The following is a 20,189-nucleotide window of genomic DNA, read 5'->3' as shown; positions in this document are numbered from 1 at the left end:
GCTGTGGGGGGCAGAGAGGGGATGCATGGGGCAGGCAGGGTGCAGAAGGGGAGCTGTGGGGGGCAGAAAGGGGGTGCGTGGGGCAGGTGGGGGGAAGATGGGGGAGCTGTGAGGGTAGAGAGGGGGTGCATGGGGCAGATGGGGTGCAGAAGGGGAGCTGTGGGGGGCAGAAAGGGGGTGCGTGGGGCAGGTGGGGGGAAGATGGGGGAGCTGTGGGGGCAGAGAGGGGGTGCGTGGGGCAGGTGGGGAGCTGTGGGGGGCAGAGGGGGGTGCATGGGGCAGGCGGGGTGCAGAAGGGGAGCTGTGGGGGGCAGAAAGGGGGTCAATGCATTGGCATAGTGCAGAGTGACTGGGGCAGTACTGGGCGAGGGGGTCCAGGGGGGCTGGGGGTGCAGAAGCAGAGTGGGAGGGGCGGGCGAGCCGGATGCCTGGGTCCCGTCCCAGCGCTCTCTCCTCCCCGCACAGGCCGGCCTGACGAGCACCATGGGGCCGGGGGGGGCCGGGCCGGGGGGGGGCCAGGCCATGGGCCTTTTCCTCGCGGCCTCCGGCCTCCTTCTCTGCCTCTTCTCTGGGATCTACTGCGCCTACCGCCGGGGGGCCAAGGGGTCGCCCTTCGCGCACCAGCGCCTGCAGGACGGGTCCCTTGAGGACCTCGGTGAGTGGGGCCCGGACTCCTGGGTTCTCTCCCCGGCTCTGGAAGGGGAGCAGGGCCTCCTGGTTTGGGGGTGGGGGCTGGGAGCCAGGACTCCTGGGTTCTGTCCCTGGCTCTGGGAGGGGAGTGGGGTCACGGGGCGGCTGGGAGCCAGGACTCCTGGGTTCCATCCTTGATTCGTGTCTCCTTCCTCCAGCTCTGAACCTGGACAGCCCCAAGGGTTCGTACGATTGGTTCCTTTACGAGATGGACGACAACAAGTTCCCGGCCCCCCTGCAGCCAGCTCAGGCCCCGCCCTGGCCCTGCCCCCCACCGCAGCCCCCCCTCCCTGCCCCACAGACACCCCCTGGGGACAAGACTCCAGGGCCTATCGGCTCCGAACAGCCCAAGTCGAGCCCCCCAAGGCTGGAGTGTCTGTCCCCGGCTAACCTCCCCACTGGGAACTTCCTTTGAGACCCCCACAATAGAACCCAGGCGTCCTGGCTCCCCCGCTCCCAGCTCTAACTACTAGTCTCCACTCCTCTCTGTCCTGCCATGGTGGGAGCACACATGCCCCTCCCCCACAGGCTGGGTTATTTCTGACCCAAGGAGGGTCTGGATCTGCCTCCCCAAGGGACTGGGGGGGGGGCTGCCCCCCCCCCCCGGCCGTCAGGACGTTCTGGGGTTCGGCTCTTCAGTTGCTCTTAGATCTAATGTGGCTTGTGAGTTTAAATAAATGGGGTTCCCACCCCCCAACCCGCCTGCCCGGCCTCCTTTGCTGGTCAGGAAATGAGGGAGACCCTACAAAAACAAACCCGCTCTGCCGGTGCCCCTCACTCCCGACACGCAGCCCCTGCTAGCCCAGCCCTGGGCCCCCCGCACCAGCCCAACACTGAGATTTGGCCGGCTGACGGCCTGGGGGCTCATTATCCCATTTCACCCCGCCCCCGACCCTGCAGCAGCTGCTAACATCTGCCCAGCACCTCAGCTCCACCCCAGCGGCTGCTGCCTCCTTCCACCATCACTGGGGGGAGCTGCCCCGGGTGTCCCTGCCAGAGCACCGCTGCCTGGGTCTGCCGAGAGCCTGCGCCCGGCGCTGGGGGGGAGCCTCCCCGGGTGTCCCTGCCAGAGCACCGTGTGACGAAGCGGGACTGTTCTTAATGTTTCCTCTGAATAGTGTAGGGCTGCCTCAGTTTCCCCTAGGCAGTTCTTAAGTCTCTAGGGGGTGGGGTAAGGGTGTATGATCCTTGCAGAGCCCTAGAGGGCAGGTGTGTGCAGGGGGCTGGACACAGAGAATGGCCGACACCCTGTTTCCTGGCCACTGATGGCCTGGGCCCTTCCCCCCCACCATCCCCCCCACCCTGCTCAAGGTGAGAGCTAAAGGGCTGGAGAACAAGGGAATCAGGTGCCCTCCTGGCCTGGGAAAGGGAAAAAGCCCAGAGGAGGAGGGGCTGGAGGGAGTTTCAGTTTGGGGCTGGCTGGGGACATGGAGTGAAGGGCAGACGGGGTTGTCTGGCTCCCTGCCCCCCAAAATGGACCCAGCTGAGGGGTCCAGTTCTCTGCACCTACAAGCTCTGTGTTAGACCATGTCCCTGTCGTCTAATAAACCTTCTGTGTTACCGGCAGGCTGAGAGTCACGTCTGACTGCGGAGTCGGGGGGCAGGACCCTCTGGCCCCCCCCAGGACCCCGCCTGGGCGGACTCGCTGGGGGAAGCACCCGGAGGGGCAGGGGAAGCTGGAGGCTCGGGGGTCAGCCCCAGGAAGGTGGAGCCGGGGGAGCTGTGTGTCCTGCAGACAGGCTGCTCCCGGAGAGGAGACTCCCCAGGGTCCTGCCTGGCTGCGGGGGGAGCAGATCCAGGGCAGCGCCCGGGGACCCTGTGACACCGGCTGCCTGGCTCTGCCGAGAGCCTGCGCCGTCCATGCCCCGTCTGAGAAGCTGGGAGGGGGGCAAAGATCAGGCGTCCGCTGGGAGAGGCCCCGCCCCACGATTCCCCCCCCAGCGTGGAACAGGGCCAAGCCCAAAGCTGGCGGCAGGTTTTAGTTTATTACAAACCCTGAGGTCCCCCCGCCCAGTGTTGCTGGGTTGATGTTGGGGCGGGGGTCAGAACTCAGCGGGGCAGAACCATGGGGCCCGATGGAGATATGAGTCAAACAGGGCCCCCCCCAGGAGTGAGGGGGGGCATAGTCCGGGCACCCCTGATGGCTGAGACTGGGGTGGGGGGAGAGTTCGGAATAGAGGGGCCGGGGTGGGGAGAAGGCCAGAGTAGGGGGGGCACCTGGGCCTTTGGGGAGCCTGTGTAAAGGGGGGGCAGTATGGGAGGGAAAACCGATAGCTGGCGGGGGGGGAGACCGGGAATTTTCCTGCTGGGGAATGAGCTGGGGGCACGACCCACGGGCTGGGTGGGGCTCAGTGAAACCCCAGATAGACGGGGTGGGGGGGTGTGTGTGCATGGGGCTGGACAGACAGACAGGGTCATGGAGCTGGACAGACAGATGGGGGGGTGAATGGGGCTGGACGGACAGGCCCCTGCTCGGGGGTGGCGATCAAGAGCTGCCCCCCCTTTCTTGCGCGCCACCCCTTTGGATGTACCCATTCCCCAGCAGGGCAGGCAGAGGTGGGGGGCCAGGGGCCTGTGGGTAGGGGGGTGGATGCCAGTGGGGGGGGTCAACAGAAGGAGCTGCAACCCCCCCACAAGCCCTGTATCCACAATATGCGGGGGGGGGCAGGTATCCGGGGACCCCCTCTCCTGGTCCTGGGATGGACCCCTCGGGGGGGGTGGGCATCTGGGAACCCCTCTCCTGGCACTGGGACGGGCCCCTCTGGGGTGGGGCAGGGGCTGGGTACAGAGCATGGCTGGGGGGACGCAGGGGGCCCCCACCCAGTCATTTGGGGCAGAACTGAATACAGAGAATTAATCCCCCCCCCTCATTGGTGGCAGCTGCTCTGGGCCGGGGCCTGGTTATTCCTCCTCTTCCTTCTCCTCCTGGTCGCTGCCCGGCGACCCCTCGGCCTCGGCCCCCGGCTCCCACGACGGCGTCTCCGCCTGCTCGGGACAGGAACCAAATTACCCAGGGCACTGTCGCGGGGAAGCTCGCAGCGCTGGGGCACTGTCGCGGGGAAGCTCGCAGCGTCGGGGGCACTGTCGCGGGGAAGCTCGCAGCGTCGGGGACACTGTCGCGGGGAAGCTCGCAGCGTCGGGGACACTGTCGTGGAGAAGCTCGCCGCGGCAGGGGCACTGTCACAGGGAAGCTTGCTGCACCGGGGGCACTGTTGCGGGGAAGCTCGCAGCACGCTGGCCTCACCTGCTCCTCCTCCTCGCTGTCGGCGGCGGGCAGCGCTGTGTACCCCGCCCCGGCGCCCTCGGGGGGCCCCTGGTGGTTGGGCAGCGGCGGGAGCTTGGGGCTGGGGGGCTCAGGCGGGTGCCCCTTGGCCCGGGCGTCGACGGCGGCCAGCTCGGCCCGGGACAGGTGATAAACGATCCCCGCCCCAAACGAGTCCCCCACCACGTTGATGGAGGTGCGCAGGCGGTCCCTGGGGGGCAGGGCTGGGGCTCAGCACTGGGGGGCACCAACAAGGGGTGACCCCCCCTCCCTGCCCCATAGCCCCCTCCCCATTCCTCCTGCCCCCTAACCCGCACCACATCCCTCCTGCCCCCCCGCCCCCTAACTCCCTCCTCTCCCCTCTTGCCCACTCCTGCCCCCTAACCTCTCCCCATCCCTCCTCTCCCCTCCCTGCCCTCTAGCCCCCTCCTGCCTCAGCCTCCCCACCCCTCTCCACCCTGCCCCCTCTGCCCCGCCCCTCCCTTCCCCCAGCCCCGCCCCCTGACCCCCCCCCCCCCGGCACTCACAGCAGCCAGTCCACAGCGATGAGCAGGCTGATGTCCTGCGTGGGGAGCCCCACGGCGGTCAGGATGAGCAGCATGGTGACCAGGCCGGCGCTGGGGATACTGGCCGCCCCCACGCTGGCCAGGGTGGCCGTCATGCTGGGGGGCAGAGAGGGGGCCAGGGGGTCAACGCAGGGGGCAGGGGACCCTTCTCCTGCGCAGGGCGCTGGCTCCCCTCCGGCCCCAGGCCAGGGGCTGGGGGGCCAGGGGCCCAGGAGTTCGAGGGCTGGGGGTCTGGGGATAGAGTTGCCAAGGGTCTAACCACACAAACCCAAACACCCTGGCCCCGCCCCTGCCATGAGGCCCCGCCCCTGCCCCGCCCCTTCCCAGCGGCCCCGCCCCTGCCCCACCCCTTCTCAGCGGCCCCGCCCCCTCCCCCCATCCCTCCATGGCTCGCTCTCCCCCACCCTCCCTCACTTTCACTGGGCTGGGGTGCAGGAGGGTGCACCTGCAGGCACCGCCCCCTGCTGCTCCCATTGGCCGCACTTCCCGGCCAATGGGAGCTGCGGAGTCGGCACTGGGGGCGGGGGCAGAGCGCGAAGGGACGGTGTGGGGCAGTGGTAGGCAGGGGGCTGCCTTAGCCCCACGTCGCCACCCATCTCCGGGTTTGGCGTCAGTAGCTGCCGGGAGACCCGGCCCGATTCCAGGAGATTCCCAGCCAAACCGGGAAGGTGGCAACCCTGTCTGGGGGGCTGAAAGCCCGGGGGCCCAGGAGTTCAGGGATTTGGGGGTGTGGGGCTGGAGGCCCAGGGGCCCAGGAGCTCGGGGACCAGGGGAGGAAGAAGCTGGGGGGCTCAGAGGACTGGGGGGGGGCTGGGGGCTCGGAGGGCTGGGAGGCCGGGAAGCTGGGAGCCCAGGGGGGACAGGAAGCTGGGGCTGGGAGGCCTGGGGGCCAGGAAGCTGGGGCCAGGGGGCTGGGAAGTTGGGGGGCTGGGAGCCCTGGGGTTCAGGAAGCCGGGGCCGGGGGGCCAGGAAGCTGGGGCCAGGGGGCTGGGAAGCTGGGGGGCTGGGAGCCCTGGGGTGCAGGAAGCCGGGGCCGGGGGGCCAGGAAGCTGGGGCCGGGGGGTGCAGGAAGCTGGGGCCGGGGGGTGCAGGAAGCCGGGGGGCTGGGAGCCCAGGGGGGCGGGAAGCTGCGGGTCGGGGGGGCAGGAAGCCGGGGCCGTGGGGCTCACCTGATGGTGGCGATCTGCCCCCCGTCCAGGGCGATGCCGTTCATCTGGGCGATGAAGACGGCGGCCACGGCCTCGTACAGAGCCGTCCCGTCCATGTTGACGGTGGCGCCGATGGGCAGCACCAGGCGGGTGACGCGTCGATCGACCCCCAGGTTCTCCTCCAGGCACCGGAACGTCACGGGCAGCGTCCCCGCGCTGGGGGGAGACACACGGCGCCCCCGATAGCCCCGACATCCCAGAGCCCCCCGACACCCCCAGCACCTCTCATAACCCCGACACCCCCCATAGCGCCCCTGACACCCCCCAGCACCCCCATAACCCCAACATCGCCATAGCCCCCTGACACCCCCCAGCACCCCCCATAACCCCGACACCGCCATAGCCCCCTGACACCCCATAGCCCCCCCCAAAACTGCCCAGCACCCCCATAACCCCCAAACCCCCATAGCCCCCTGACACCCCCCAGCGCCCCCCTATAACCCCGACACCCCCATAGACCCCCTGACACCCCCCAAAACCCCCACAAAACCGCCCAGCGCCCCCATAACCTCAAAACCCCCATAACCCCCTGACACCCCCCAGCACCCCCGCATAACCCCGACACCCCCCATAGCCCCCTGACACCCCCCAGCACCCCCATAACCCCGACACCGCCATAGCCCCCCTGACACCCCCCAGAACCCCCCAGAACCCCGATACCCCCATAGCCCCCCTGACACCCCCATAGCCCCCACAAAACCGCCCAGCACCCCCCATAACCTCAAAACCCCCATAGCCCCCGACACCCCCAGCACCCCCCCATAACCCCACACTCCCATAGCTCCCCGACACCCCCATAGTCCCCCTGACACCCACCAGCACCCCCCTATAACCCCCGACACCCCCATAGCCCCCTGAGACCCCCCATGACTCCTCCAAACCCACCCAGCACCTCCCATAATCCCAAAACCCCTATAGCCCCCCAACACCCGCCATAACCCCAACACCCCCATAGCCCCCTGACACCCCCATAGCCCCCCAAAACCGCCCAGCACCCCCCATAACCCCAAAACCCCCATAGCCCCCCTGAAACCCCCCAGCACCCCCTATAACTCCCGACACACCCCCCATAGCACCCCCTGACATGCCCCAGCATCCCTCATAGACCCCCCGGCCCCGTGCTGGGGGGAGACACATGGAGCCCCCAACTCCCCCCGAAACCCCCTGGCCCCGCACTGGGGGTGAGACACACACGGAGCCCCATAGTCCCTGACTCCCCCATACCCCAGATCCCCCAATAGTCCCTGACACCCCACTGATCCCCTTCAACCACCCCCCCAAAACCCCTCTGGCCCCCGACCGGGAGTGAGCCACACGGAGCCCCCAGGGCCCCCGGTCGGTGCCCCCCACCTGGAGGCGGTGCCCAGGGCGGTGAGCCAGGCCTGGAAGATGCCGGCGTAGAAGGCGAAGGGGTTCTGGCGCGTGACCCCGAAGAAGATGAGGGGCAGGACGAGGGCCCCGTGCAGCAGCAGGCCCAGGGCCACCGTCACCATGTACATGCCCAGCTGCCGGGCCACCAGCTCCAGGTCCTGCAGCCCGGCCAGCTTCCCGCAGATCAGCGAGGCGATGCCGAAGGGCGAGTACCTGGGGGAGCCGGGGAGACCGTGAGGGGCGGGGCCGGGGGGGACCGTGAGGGGCGGGGCCAAGGGGAGACCGTGAGGGGCGGGGCCGGGGGGGACCGTGAGGGGCGGGACTGGGGAGACTGTGAGGGGCGGAGCTGAGGGGGACCCTGTGGGGCGGGGCCAAGGGGAGACTGTGCGGGGCGGGGCCAAAGAGAGACCGTGTGGGGCGGGATGGGGGGGGAGACCATGACAGGAAGGGCTGGGGGGGACCCTGAGGGGCGGGGGGGGACCGTGATGGGCAGGGCCAGCAGGGGGACCGTGAGGGGCGGGGCCAAGGGCAGACCGTGAGGGGCAGGGCCAGCGGGGAGACCATGAGGGGCGGGGCCGGGGAGACTGTGAGGGGCGGGGCCGGGAGGGACCGTGAAGGGCAGGGCCAGGGGAGACCATGAGGGGCAGGGCCAGTGGGGAGACCATGAGGGGCGGGGCCAGCGGGGAGACCGTAAGGGGCGGGGCTGGGGGGGACCATGAAGGGCGAGGCCAGGGGAGACCACGAGGGGTGGGGCCGGGGCAAGACCGTGAGGGGAGGGGGACAGACCATGAGGGGTGCTGGGGGAGACTGTGAGGGGCGGAGCCAGGGGGACACCATGAGGGGCGGGGCCAGTGGGGAGACCATGAGGGGTGGGGCCAGGGGGAGACCATGAGGGGCGGGGCCAGCGGGGAGACCGTGAGGGGCGGGTCTGGGGGACTGTGAAGGGCGAGGCCAGGGGAGACCGTGAGGGGCGGGGCCAAGGGGAGACCATGAGGGGCGGGGCCAAGGGGAGACCACGAGGGGAGGGGCTGGGGGAGACCACGAGGGGTGGGGCCTGGGCAAGACCGTGAGGGGAGGGGGACAGACCATGAGGGGCGGGTCTGGGGGACTGTGAAGGGCGAGGCCAGGGGAGACCGTGAGGGGTGGGGCGGGGGGGACCGTGAGGGGCGGGGCCAAGGGGAGACCATGAGGGGCACTGGGGGAGGCCGTGAGGGGTGGAGCCAGCAGGAGGAGACTGTGAAGAGTGGGGCGGAGCTGGGGAGAGACCGTGAGAGGTGGGGCAGGGCCGGGGGGGAGACCGTGACAGAAGGGAGCCAGACCATGAGGGGGGCTATGGGAGACCTTGAGGAGCGGAGCCGGCAGGGGGAGACCATGAGGGGAGGGGCCAAGGAGAGACTGTGAGGGGTGGGGCGGGGCCGGGGGGGATTGTGAGGGGAGGGAGACAGACCATGAGGGGCGCTAGGGGAGACCGTGAGGGGAGGGGTGGGGCTGGAGGGAACAGTGAGGGGGAGCGGGGGACACTGTGTGGGGTGGAGCAGGGGGCAGATGAGGGGGTGAAGGGGACAGCGAGGGAGGGAGACTATGAGATGGGGGGCTGAGGGGAGACCGTGGGGCTGAGAGGAGGAGGGGATGTAAGGGAGACCGGGGGCAGGGGGACCATGAGGAAGGGAGACTGTGAGGGGAGGGGCTGGGGGAGGCTGGGGGGAGATAGTGGGGGGGGCAGTGAACGGGTGTCCTGGGGAGACCCTCCCCAGGTCAGCTAAAGAGAGGGGTGGGGGATGAGATTGTAACACCCGCCCAGGCCTTCCTCAGCATACCCCCACCCCCAGGCTACCCCCTGCCCCCCATCATAACCCCACCTCCCCGAACTCCCCCTGCCCCCCATCATACCCCCCAGCCCCCTGGTTCCCCACCCCCCCATACCACATGATCATGGAGACCAGCTGCATGATGATCTCGTTGAGGATGTTGAAGAAGTCGGCCATGGGCTTGGCCTGTTCCCCCATCTGCCCCATGGCCACCCCAAAGGCGATGAAGAACCCGATCAGCCCTGTGGAGAGGGAGCGGGGGGAGTGTCAGGGCCGTGGTGGGCTGCGAGCTTCCCTGCAGCAGTGTCCCAGTGCTGCGAGCTTCCCCCTAGTAGTGCCCTCAGGTGGGCATGCTGGTTGCTGCGAGCTTCCCACCAGCAGTGCCCCAGTGCTGCGAGCTTTCCCCAGCAGTGCTGTCAGGTGGGCACGCCGGTTGCTGCGAGCTTCCCCCCAGCAGTGCCCTCATGTGGGCACGCCGGTTGCTGTGACCTTCCCCTCAGCAGTGCCCCAGCACTGCGAGCTTCCCCCCAGCAGTGCCCTCAGGTGGGCACGTCGGTTGCTGCGAGCTTCCTCCCAGCAGTGGCCCACCGGGGACGTACCCAGCACGTTCATGCCGGCCTTGAACTCCAGCTGTTTGTGGGTGGCGGTGCTGGGCCCCAGGCTGATCTCCGTGACGGTGGCGTTGAGCAGGGACAGGTTCCCCGGGAGGAGCCGGGTGACGTTCTCCTGCCGCACCACCTGGGGCGGGACCGGGACCTTCTGGGAGACCGTCTGGACCTGGGCAGGGGAACCAGGCTCAGCACGGACTGAGAGGGGAGAGCGCCGCCTACGGAGCCCCCCCGGCCCCACACCCTGCAGCCCAGCGCCCCCTAGCGCCGCCCTGGGGCACTGACTGCCTGGGGAGAGCGCCCCCTACGGAGTCCCCCCGGCCCCACAGCCCAGTGTCCCCTAATGCTGTCCTGGGGCACTGACTGCCTGGAGAGTGTGACGAAGTGGGACTGTTCTTAATGTTTCCTCTGAACAGTGTGGGGGTGCCTCAGTTTCCCCTAGGCAGTTCTTAAGTCTCTAGGGGGTGGGATAAGGGTGTATGATCCTTGCAGAGCCCTAGAGGGCAGGTGTGTGCAGGGGTCTGGACACAGAGAAGGGCCGACACCCTGTTTCCTGGCCACTGATGGCCTGGGCCCTTCCCCCTGCCAGGTGAGAGCTAAAGGGTTGGAGAACAAAGGAATCAGGTGACCTCCTGGCCCGGGAAAGGGACAAAGCCCAGAGGAGGAGGGGCTGGAGGGAGTTTCAGTTTGGGGCTGGCTGGAGACATGGAGTGAAGGGCAGACGTGGTTGTCTGGCTCACTGCCCCCCAAAATGGACCCAGCTGAGGGGTCCGGTTCTCTGCACCTACAAGCTCTGTGTTAGACCATGTTCCTGTCGTCTAATAAACCTTCTGTGTTACTGGCTGGCTGAGAATCACGTCTGACTGCGGAGTCGGGGGGCAGGACCCTCTGGCTTCCCCAGGACCCCGCCTGAGCGGACTCGCTGTGGGAAGCGCCCGGAGGGGCAGAGGAGGCTGGAGGCTCCGGGTTCAGCCCCAGGAAGGTGGAGCCGGGGGAGCTGTGTGTCCTGCAGACAGGCTGCTCCCAGAGAGGAGACTCCCCAGAGTCCTGCCTGGCTTCATGGGGAGCAGATCCAGAGCATCGCCCGGGGACTCCATGACAGAGAGCGCCCCCTACAGAGCCCCCCCGGCCCCGCGCCCTGCAGCCCAGCGCCCCCTAGCGCCGCCCTGGGGCACTGCCTCCCTGGGGCGAGCGCCCCCTACCTGTTGGAAACAGGCCTGCACCAGGTTCTCGGGGAAGAGGTTCCGGATCAAGTCCAGGAAGGCGTCCAGGCTGGAGACCTCCTCCCTCCGCGCCGCCGCGCCCGTCGCCGTCCTCAGCTTGGGGTTGCCCGGGTGGATGGACAGCACCAGGATCACGCCCAGCACGGCGGCCAGCACCGTGGTGGACATGTAATACACCATGGCCCGGGTGCCCATGTGCCCGCTCGCCTTGGCATCCAGCCCGGCCAGCCCTGCCCAGGAACAGAGCGAAAGCTACACGGGGACCCCTCGCCCAATGCTGGGATGTGTCTGGGTCTGGGGGGGCGCGTGGGGGCTGGGTATACGGGGACCCCTCGCCCAACACTGGGATGCAGCTGACTCTGGGGTGGGGCGCAGGGGCTGGGTATCCGGGGACCCCTCTACCAGCACTGGGACGTGTCTGGCTCTGGGGGGGGGCGCGTGGGGGCTGGGTATACAGGGACCCCTCGCCCGGCAGTGGGATGCGGCTGCCTCTGGGGTGGGGTGCGGAGACTGCGTTGACGGGGACCCCTCATGGGGCATGGAGATGTCACTGGCTCTGGGATGAGGCATTGGGGCTGGGTACACGGGGACCCCTCGCCCGGCGCTGGGATGCGGCTGGCTCTGGGGTGAGGCGCACGGTCTGGGTATACGGGGACCCCTCGTGGGGCATGGAGATGCGGCTGGCTCTGGGGTGGGGTGCGGCGGCTGGGTACACGGGGACCCCTCGCCCGGCGCTGGGATGCGGCTGGCTCTGGGGTGAGGCGTGGGGGCTGGGTATATGGGGACTCCTCGTGGAGCATGGAGATGCGGCTGGCTCTGGGGTGAGGCGTGGGGGCTGGGTACATGGGGACCCCTCGCCCGGTGCTGGGATGCGGCTGGCTCTGGGGTGGGGCGCGGGGGATGGGTACACGGGGACAGTGCCCCATAGTGAGTCTCCCGCCCTGCTCCGTGCAGGAGAGCATCCTGTGGGTGGTCAGTCCACCCCCTCGCCCCCTAGTGGCTGGGCTGGGTACCACAGCCCTGTGCTGTTTCCAAGGGCTGCGAGTTTGAATCCCGGGGTGGGGGGAACGCGATTCAGCTCAAGTGGGGGTGGGGCGGTTTTGACTCCGGCCGCCGCCCCTGCCCCCAGGTCCCCCTTCCCCTCCCTCACCTGAGATGAGGCTGGAGATGACCAAGGGCAAGATGAGCATTTTCAGCATCCGCATGAGGATGTCTCCCGGGAAGGAGAGAAGGACCAGCAGGTCTTCATCCAGCGGGGGGAGCAGCCGCAGGAGGCCCCCAAACATGGCTCCCAGAATCACCCCTAGAGACGAGGGGACAGAACCTCAGCGCAACCCCCAACAGGGTCCCCCTCCACCACCGAGATGCAGCTGCCTCTGGGGTGGGGTGCGGGGGCTGGGTAAACGGGGACCCCTCACCCGGAACAGGGATGCGGCTGCCTCTGGGGTGCGGCTTGGGGGCTGGGTATACAGGGACCCCTCACCCGGAGCAGGGATGCGGCTGGCTCTGGGGTGGGGTGCGGGGGCTGGGTAAACGGTGACCCCTCACCCGGAGCAGGGATGCGGCTGGCTCTGGGGTGGGGCGCGGGGGCTGGGTAAACGGTGACCCCTTACCCGGAGCAGGGATGCGGCTGGCTCTGGGGTGGGGCGTGGGGGCTGGGTAAACGGTGACCCCTCACCCGGAGCAGGGATGCGGCTGGCTCTGGGGTGGGGCGCGGGGGCTGGGTAAACGGGGACCCCTCACCCGGAGCAGGGATGCGGCTGGCTCTGGGGTGGGGCGTGGGGGCTGGGTAAACGGGGACCCCTCACCCGGAGCAGGGATGCGGCTGGCTCTGGGGTGGGGTGCAGGGGCTGGGTAAATGGGGACCCCTCTCTGGGGAGGGCTCCCCCTCGTGAACCTCTGCCCTGTTCCCGGCAGCACAGCGCCCCCTAGCGCTGCATTGGGGCTTACAATGACCCCATCTGTCAACCCGCCCACTGTGGGGGGGGAGGTGGCAGCGGGGGGGGGGGTGAGGCCAACAGCCGCGGGCGGGGGGATTAGCCCATGTGTAATTTTCTTCCTCCCGGGTAGTGACGTAAAAGACACAATGAGACGTTAATCGCATGCCGCCCCCCATGTCCCATCTCCGGGGGGTGGGGCTGGGAAGGGTGTGTGGGGGTCACATCTGCTGGTCTCGCCCCCCCATTGATCACCTGTTTGTGTGCAATGATAGAGAAGGGGGGTGGAGGATGGATCAATGTGGGGCAAGGATGGGGGGGTGGGAATGGGCCGGTTCCCTTCCACCCCTGCCCCCCAGCGCCCCCCGGGCTCACACCTACCCAGCACGGTGAGCGTTAGCAGCAGGTTTCGGGTGAGCCACCCGCAGCGCTTGGCCAGGCAGGGCTTGGGCAGCGGGTCCAGGCTGCGGTGGGGCTCTTCCCCCATGGCCAACTCCATGTGGTGGGTCATCGCTGGGGTGTGGGTTGGGGGGGACGCAAGGAGAAACCCCAGGCCTGGTCTGCAGGCAAAGAGAGAGGGAACGCTGAGCCGGGGAGAGAACCCAGGAGTCCTGGCTCCCAGCCCACCCATTGCTTTCACCACTCGACCCCACTCCCGTCGCAGAGCCGGGGAGAGAACCCAGGAGTCCTGGTTCCCAGCTCACCCATTGCTCTCACCACTCGACCCCACTCCCCTCCCAGAGCTGGGGAGAGAACCCAGGAGTCCCGGCTCCCAGCCCACCCATTGCTTTCACCACTCGACCCCACTCCCGTCCCAGAGCCGGGGAGAGAACCCAGGAGTCCTGGCTCCCAGACACCTGCCCCCCGCCCCATGCCCTGTTTCCCACAGAATTCTCTAATCCTGTCATCTGGGGCTACTAAGGGACCCCTTGCCCAGCACTGAGACGCGGCCCCTCTGGGATGGGGAGCCGGGGCTGAGGGGCAGCCACATAAGTGTTTAGGACAGGAAGTGCTGGATGATGTAATTTGTGGTGGGGGCGTCACCAGGACCCCTGGGTTGCTGGCCTGGGTAGGGGGACAGCCCCTGGGTTCTTTTATGGGGTCATGACTTCACAATCCCGGCTTCTGCCGCCAGGGAGTCCTCAGGAATTGAACTCTGGGGGTGGGAGATGGAGTCTGTCCCCTCTAGGGGGTGCTGGCTCCCATCCGGGCCCAGGGCGGGGACTGGCTGCTTCAGGGGGGCGGGGAATGGGGCATGGGGCCTGTCCCCTGTAGGGGGCGCTGGCTCCCATCCGGCCCCAGGGCAGGGACTGGCTGCTTCAGGGGGGCGGGGAATGGGGCATGGGGCCTGTCCCCTGTAGGGGGCGCTGGGTGCCATCCGGCCCCAGGGCGAGGACTGGCTGCTTCAGGGGGGCGGGGAATGGGGCCCGGGGCCTTTCCCCTCCAGTGGCTGGAGCCAGGCTGTGCTCTCTCACCACCGCCCCCTGCTGGACTGCAGCAGCAGCGTCCACGCCACAGGGACTGAGGAAGGTTATTTTGCCCATTATAGAGATGAGGAAACTGAGTCCCAGAGAGATACAGGGAGTCTAGGACAGAGCCAAGGCTAGAACCCAGGCGTCCGGGCTCCCAGAGCCCCCCACCCTGCTCATGAGACCCCACTCCCCTCACTGAGCCGGGCAGAGAACCCAGGAGTCTGGGGGCTCACAGGGTCCCAGCAGGAATTACTGGGGTTATTTTGCACAGAACTTTCCCCTCTGAGCGCTAAGTTTCCGTCTGGCCTGGACAGCAGCTGGGTGCCCCCCGCCCGCCCCGTTAATCCATATTAACATGGAGGATTTTTCAATTTCTTTCACGTGGCATTAAATCATCTTCACAATAACATGCAGGAGGAAGCAGGAACATAATCCCCCCTGAGAGGGTGACTGGGCCGGGGGGGGGGTATCTCCTACCCCAGGGGGCAGGAGACCTTGGACACAAGAAAAAAAAAAAGATTTTATCAGAGTGGGAATATGCTGGGGCTGGATGGGAGCCAGCGCCCCCTAGAGGGGAGAGGCCCCGGGCCCCATTCCCTGCCCCCCTGAGCCAGCCAGTCCCTGCCCTGGGGCCGGATAGGCGCCCCCTAGAGGGGACAGGCCCTGTGCCCCATTCCCCCCCACCCCCTCAGCCAGGCAGTCCCTGCCCTAGGGCTGGATGAGAGCCGGCGCCCCCTAGAGGGGAACGCCCCAGATGTTGCTTTACATAGGAGTTCCCCTTGTGGGTATGTGTGCCCCCTGCTGGATGGGGAGAGACCTGCTCCGTGTGTGCGTGATAGAACCCAGGAGTCCTGGCTCCCAGCTCCCGCCCCCAACCAAACTCTGTTCTAACCACTAGACCCCACTCCCCTCCCAGAGGTGGGGAGAGAACCCAGGCGTCCTGGCTCTGGGCCCGCAGACGCGCCCTGCTGGAGGTGAAGTCACCCAGCACGCCCCCTATGGAGCCGTGTGTGGGTTTGGGCAGGATGCACCCTACTGCCCCCCCCCATACCCCTCCCCGCTATCCCTCCAGCCCCCTGGACAGGCCTTACCCGGGGCTGGCGCCTGTCTGGTCCGGAGGTGCTGGGGGAACTGGTGCCAGCAGAGGCCGGGGGTGTGTATGGCTCCCCCTCTGTCCCCCCCCCGCCCCCCAGCAGCTTGACGTCAAGCAGCCAAGGAAGAACTCGGAGCGGGGGATTAAACGGAAGGGGAGAGAATGGGGGGGGGCACCGTCTGGCTCTCCCAGCCCCCCCCCCCCCCCCCGACTGGGTTTAATCAACGGACTTGGGAGGATGGGGGGAGAACAGGATTAGGGGGAGGGGTGGGGTGACGGGGAGGTGGCCGCAGGGAAGGGGGGGTCAGTCATGGGATGGGGGGGTATGAGGATTTGGGAGGCAGTGTTTTGCTGTAAGTAGAACCCAGGAGTCCTGGCTCCCAGCCGCCCGCTCTAACCACTAGCCCCCATGCCCCTCCCAGGACCAGGTAGCAAACCCAGGAGTCCTGGCTCCCCCCCGCCTCCCCTTCCAGCACAAAGTGGTACAGTGTGAAATCGACCAGGAGAAATTCAGGGGGCATCAGAGCCCCCCTGATTCTGGGGTGTCATCTGGGGGGCCGAGAACCCCCAGACCCATAAACCCAGCTCCAATGATCAGACCCCCGGTACAGGGGAGGGATCCCCCATCGGACCCCTAGCCTGGCTCAGGGGTGCACTAGCCACATCCGCCACGAGGGGGCAGCAGACGCCAAAGGACAGCAAACAGCCCCCAACCCCAATGGATGGGACTCGAGGGGTCCCTGTATAAACCCAGAGGGGTGTCTCGGACCCACACAGGCCTGGTGCTTTTACCAAGCCTGGCCCAGCCCCAGGGGGGCCCTTGCAGCCCCCTTGGGGCTGCTCTCCCAGGAGCCTGCAGCGCCTCCTCACCACTGGGTCAGGCGGGAGCCCCCCGCAGCGAGTGCCCCAGGATGGGCCCCGGGGGCAGATGGACCCCCCCAGAGGGAGCTTGGCCCCCCAGCTCCTGGCTCAGGAGTGACTCGGCCAGTGGGGGGAGCGCAGGGAGGTTGTTGGGGGTCTGGGCGCAGCGGCAGTGAGCAGGGCCATTGTTTTCTGGGCCCCTTCCCGGGCATGGAGGTGTGGGGGGGCTCACGGGTCACACCTGGGTCTGTGCAGCGAACAACAGCCTCTTTCACCCCCCTCCCACGTGGTGACCACGCAGCACATGGGGAAACTGAGGCAGACACAGTATTGATATAAAATATTGTGAATAATTCCCACTGGGCCACAGTGTTCCTCCCCCAGCATTGGGGTGGGAACTCAGGCATCCGGGTCCCACCCAGGTGAAGGGTCCTCGTATAACCAGTCCCCCGCGCTCCACCCCAGACGGGCCGCGTCTTGGCACGAAGGAAAATCCATTTGTTTCCAATAACAGTTCAGGGCCTGTCGGGGGTTGCGGGGGGGAGGTCTTTTGCCTCTTCCTGCTGGGCCATCTGTCCCCGCAGACCCCAGCCCCCCCAAAAGACCCCCAGCCCCAGAGGCGGGTCTACGAAACGTGGCTTAGTATAGAAGAAAAATCCATTGCCGGCTTCCCCAGCGCTGCAGAAATGAAGTCCAGACAGCGGGGGCTGTGGGGCCGGATGCGAGCCGGCGCTGCACAGCGCCTCCTGGGGGCGGGGGAGGGCACCGGGGCCCATGGGGGGCCGGCCGCAGGCCTCAGCTCTGCAGTCCGCCGGGAGGCGTGGCCGATTCCACCCTCCGCTTGGCTCGCAGGAGTGGGGTGTAGGAAGCAGAGTCCGGCTCCGGCGGCCCCGGCCGCCCACGTCCCAGAATCCGTAACGGCGGGACCAACCGTGGCTCCGGGGGTCCTGGGAGGAGACGGGGAAAAAGGGGAGGGAGTAGAGAGAAACGGAACCCAGGAGTCCTGGCTCCCTGCCCACTCCCACTAGACCCCAGTCCCCTGCCTGAGCCAGGGGAGAGAACCCAGGAGTCCTGGCTCCCAGCCCTCCCTGCTCTAACCACCAGACCCCGCTCCCCTTCCCAAGACTGTCCCCCGGGAAAGGGCCCGCACCCCACATGTGTTGGCCGGGGGGAGGGGGGGGAAGGTTATACCTGAGCCATCTCTTTCCTATCAGCTCCTGCACCCGGCTCGTTCAGGTGTCCGACCGCTCGGATTCCTGGGTCCCCTGGGGGGAGAGAGGGAAGAAGCAGCTGCAGGAGTCCCAGGATCTGCCCTCCCTCCCGCCAGGAGCCCCCCCCTTCCCCCCCCTACCTGGCCGCGGAGCCGCCTCTGACGCTGCCACAGGCTGACGAAGGCCAGAGACCCCAGGATGGGCACCAGGAGGAGCAGCACCGGCAGGTGGTTCTGGTGCAGGGAGCCGGCCCCGGACGCCTGGGTCCCCGGCTGCTTCCGGCTGGAGAAGCCGGGCTGCGGGAGCCCGTCCGGCGCAGGCAGCCGGGCCAGGGCTTCTGGGGGGACACGGAGAGCGTGGGGAGAGAGGGGAGAGGCGACTCCCCACTGTGGGGCCAGCAAGGGGGGTCTGAGGGGGGCTGCGTTTGGGGGCAGGGCGGAGCAGGGGGTGGTGGGGGGAGGGGGGGTTGAGGGCAGTGAAGGGGACGAGGTAATGAGGGAGGTGGAGGAGGTGCCAGATTGGCAGCCAATACAGGTCCGGGGGGGGTCGAGGGGGCCGGGGAGGTACCTGGACGGCAGCGGAAGGGGGGGCAGTTGCTGGGGAGCCGGGGGGTCAGTAGGGGGGCTTAACAGGGGTGTGGGGGAGGATGCCAGGGCCCTGGGGTGCCGGGGGGGCAAGGGGGAGATGGCTGGCAACAGATGCAGGTGCAGTGGCTGGGGGGAGCAGGAGGGGGTGGGGGGGGGCAGGTCGGGGAACTGGGGGCACCTGGCTGGCAGCAGACGGATGGGACCTGGCCAGCAGCGGATGGGGTCAGGGGGCTGGGGGGGGCGGCTTGGGGGAGTACCTGGCCGGCAGCGGACAGGGGTCAGGGTGTCCGGGGGGGGCACCTGGCCGGCAGCGGATGGGGTTAGGGGGCTTGGGGGGGTACCTAGCTGGCAGTGGATGGGGGTCAGGGTGCCAGGAGGGTCTCGGGGGGGGTACCTGGCTGGCAGCGAACGGGGGTCGGGGGGCTGGGGGGCGGCTCTGGGGGGGTACCTGGCTGGCAGCGGACGGGGGTCGGGGGACTGGGGGGGCGGCTTTGGGGGGGTACCTGGCTGGCAGCGGTCGGGGGGCTGGGGGGGCAGCTCTGGGGGGGTAACTGGCTGGCAGCAGTCGGGGGGCTGGGGGGCTGGCTCTGGGGGGGTACCTGGCTGGCAGCGGACGGGGGTGGGGGGCTGGGGGGCGGCTCTGGGGGGGTACCTGGCTGGCAGCGGACGGGGGTCGGGGGGCTGCGGGGGGAGGCTCTGGGGGGGTACCTGGCTGGCAGCGGACGGGGGTCGGGGGGGCGGCTCTGGGGGGGTACCTGGCTGGCAGCGATCGGGGGTCGGCTCTGGGGGGGTACCTGGCTGGCAGCGGACGGGGGTCGGGGGGGCGGCTCTGGGGGGGTACCTGGCTGGCAGTGGACGGGGGTCGGGGGGCTGGCTCTGGGGGGGGTACCTGGCTGGCAGCGGATGGGGGGCTGGGGGGGCGGCTTTGGGGGGGTACCTGGCTGGCAGCAGACGGGGGTCGGGGGGCTGCGGGGGGAGGCTCTGGGGGGGTACCTGGCTGGCAGCGGATGGGGGGCTGGGGGGGCGGCTTTGGGGGGGTACCTGGCTGGCAGCGGACGGGGTCGGGGGGGCGGCTCTGGGGGGGTACCTGGCTGGCAGCAGTCGGGGGGCTGGGGGGCTGGCTCTGGGGGGGTACCTGGCTGGCAGCGGACGGGGGTGGGGGGCTGGGGGGCGGCTCTGGGGGGGTACCTGGCTGGCAGCGGACGGGGGTCGGGGGGCTGCGGGGGGAGGCTCTGGGGGGGTACCTGGCTGGCAGCGGACGGGGGGCGGCTCTGGGGTGGTACCTGGCTGGCAGCGGACGGGGTCGGGGGGGCGGCTCTGGGGGGGGTACCTGGCTGGCAGCGGACGGGGGTGGGGGGCTGGGGGGCGGCTCTGGGGGGGTACCTGGCTGGCAGTGGACGGGGGTGGGGGGCTGGGGGGCGGCTCTGGGGGGGTACCTGGCTGGCAGTGGACGGGGGTGGGGGGCTGGGGGGCGGCTCTGGGGGGGTACCTAGCTGGCAGCGGACGGGGGTGGGGGGCTGGGGGGCGGCTCTGGGGGGGTACCTGGCTGGCAGCGGACGGGGGTGCAGTTGCTGAAGTCGACCGGGTCCTGCCCCGCCATTTTGCTCTTCAGCGCCGCCATGTGGCCGTTCAGGGCCCTCAGCATCCGCGACACGTTGCTGCGTTCCTGCCCCACGCAGCCCGTGGGGTCCTGGGGGGCAGAGGAGGAGGGAGGGGAGAGTGTCACTGCTCTGGTGGGGGGTGGGAACCCCTGGAGCTTGACCACTCTGAGCTGTATCCCCCCCCCACCAACACACACACTCCTGCCCCCCATTCCCACCCCCCGCCAGCCAGCCAGTCCCCGCCCTGGGGCCGGCGCCCCCTAGAGGGGCAGGCCCCGCCCCCCTGCCCCCCGGCGCTCACGGTGATGCCGCACTCCTCGACGAACCCGACCTGCTGGGCCACCTTCGCCACGAGGGGCCGCAGGGCCGTGCCCGCGACCCCCCACATGTGCCCCAGCTCCACCGCCAGGAAATGGACCCTCCACAGCTCCGCGCACCAGCCGTCCTGGGGGAGAAACGGGGGGAGGGGGGGTCAGAGAGACTATGGGGGGGAGCCTTGGCTGATGGGGGAGGGGGGCTCTGGATATCGGGGGGGGCCCCCCCTTCTCTCACCGGTTCCAGGTTCGACGGCATCGAGACCGAATAATCGTGGAGCAGATGCTGGGTCTGAAGGAGAGAAGGAGACACGGGGGGGAGGGTGAGTTGGGGGGGGGCTGTGCTTAGTGGGGGGGCAATGGAGGGCTCCAAGGTC

General features: G+C 68.8%; 2 protein-coding genes and 1 non-coding gene across 3 annotated transcripts; 1 reads left to right on the top strand and 2 right to left on the bottom strand.

Annotated features, from left to right (window-relative positions):
- Positions 1 to 474: 474 nt before the first annotated feature.
- On the top strand, positions 475 to 1,625 carry GFY (golgi associated olfactory signaling regulator). The gene is made up of 2 exons (XM_043534296.1): positions 475 to 655; positions 849 to 1,625. The coding sequence occupies exons 1-2, from the start codon at positions 484 to 486 to the stop codon at positions 1,103 to 1,105; spliced, it is 429 nt and encodes a 142-aa protein (XP_043390231.1). The 5' UTR covers positions 475 to 483; the 3' UTR covers positions 1,106 to 1,625.
- A 1,042-nt stretch (positions 1,626 to 2,667) lies between these two features.
- LOC119564903 (excitatory amino acid transporter 2) lies at positions 2,668 to 13,324 on the bottom strand. The gene is made up of 10 exons (XM_037888414.2): positions 13,055 to 13,324; positions 11,887 to 12,039; positions 10,716 to 10,966; positions 9,505 to 9,682; positions 9,021 to 9,147; positions 7,077 to 7,310; positions 5,688 to 5,882; positions 4,480 to 4,614; positions 3,935 to 4,163; positions 2,668 to 3,675 (listed from the first exon to the last, which is right to left on the bottom strand). Exons 1-10 carry the CDS (start codon positions 13,302 to 13,304, stop codon positions 3,592 to 3,594), a joined length of 1,836 nt encoding a protein of 611 aa, XP_037744342.2. The 5' UTR covers positions 13,305 to 13,324; the 3' UTR covers positions 2,668 to 3,591.
- A 3,417-nt stretch (positions 13,325 to 16,741) lies between these two features.
- On the bottom strand, positions 16,742 to 20,157 carry LOC119564950. Its single transcript, XR_006287104.1, has 6 exons — positions 20,051 to 20,157; positions 19,800 to 19,943; positions 19,440 to 19,587; positions 17,451 to 17,647; positions 17,291 to 17,389; positions 16,742 to 17,046 (listed from the first exon to the last, which is right to left on the bottom strand). It is a non-coding gene; the product is annotated as an uncharacterized LOC119564950 (transcript).
- Positions 20,158 to 20,189: the final 32 nt, after the last annotated feature.

The sequence above is a fragment of the Chelonia mydas genome, chromosome 23 (genome assembly GCF_015237465.2).
Source record: "Chelonia mydas isolate rCheMyd1 chromosome 23, rCheMyd1.pri.v2, whole genome shotgun sequence".
Taxonomy (NCBI): Eukaryota; Metazoa; Chordata; order Testudines; family Cheloniidae; genus Chelonia; species Chelonia mydas.
Note: the sequence above shows the minus strand (reverse complement) of the source record. Positions and strands in the feature narration are given on the sequence as shown.

Excerpts from the sequence above, each read along its gene's own strand:
- GFY (XM_043534296.1), top strand. The coding sequence starts at position 484 with ATGGGGCCGGGGGGGGCCGGGCCGGGGGGGGGCCAGGCCATGGGCCTT. Across the intron at positions 656-848 it reads CGGGTCCCTTGAGGACCTCG|CTCTGAACCTGGACAGCCCC; the intron begins GTGAGTGGGGCC and ends TCCTTCCTCCAG.
- LOC119564903 (XM_037888414.2), bottom strand. The coding sequence starts at position 13,304 with ATGGGTGGGCTGGGAGCCAGGACTCCTGGGTTCTCTCCCCGGCTCAGC. Across the intron at positions 12,040-13,054 it reads GCTAACGCTCACCGTGCTGG|GGGTGATTCTGGGAGCCATG; the intron begins GTAGGTGTGAGC and ends CCTCGTCTCTAG. Across the intron at positions 4,164-4,479 it reads ATCGCTGTGGACTGGCTGCT|GGACCGCCTGCGCACCTCCA; the intron begins GTGAGTGCCGGG and ends CCTGCCCCCCAG.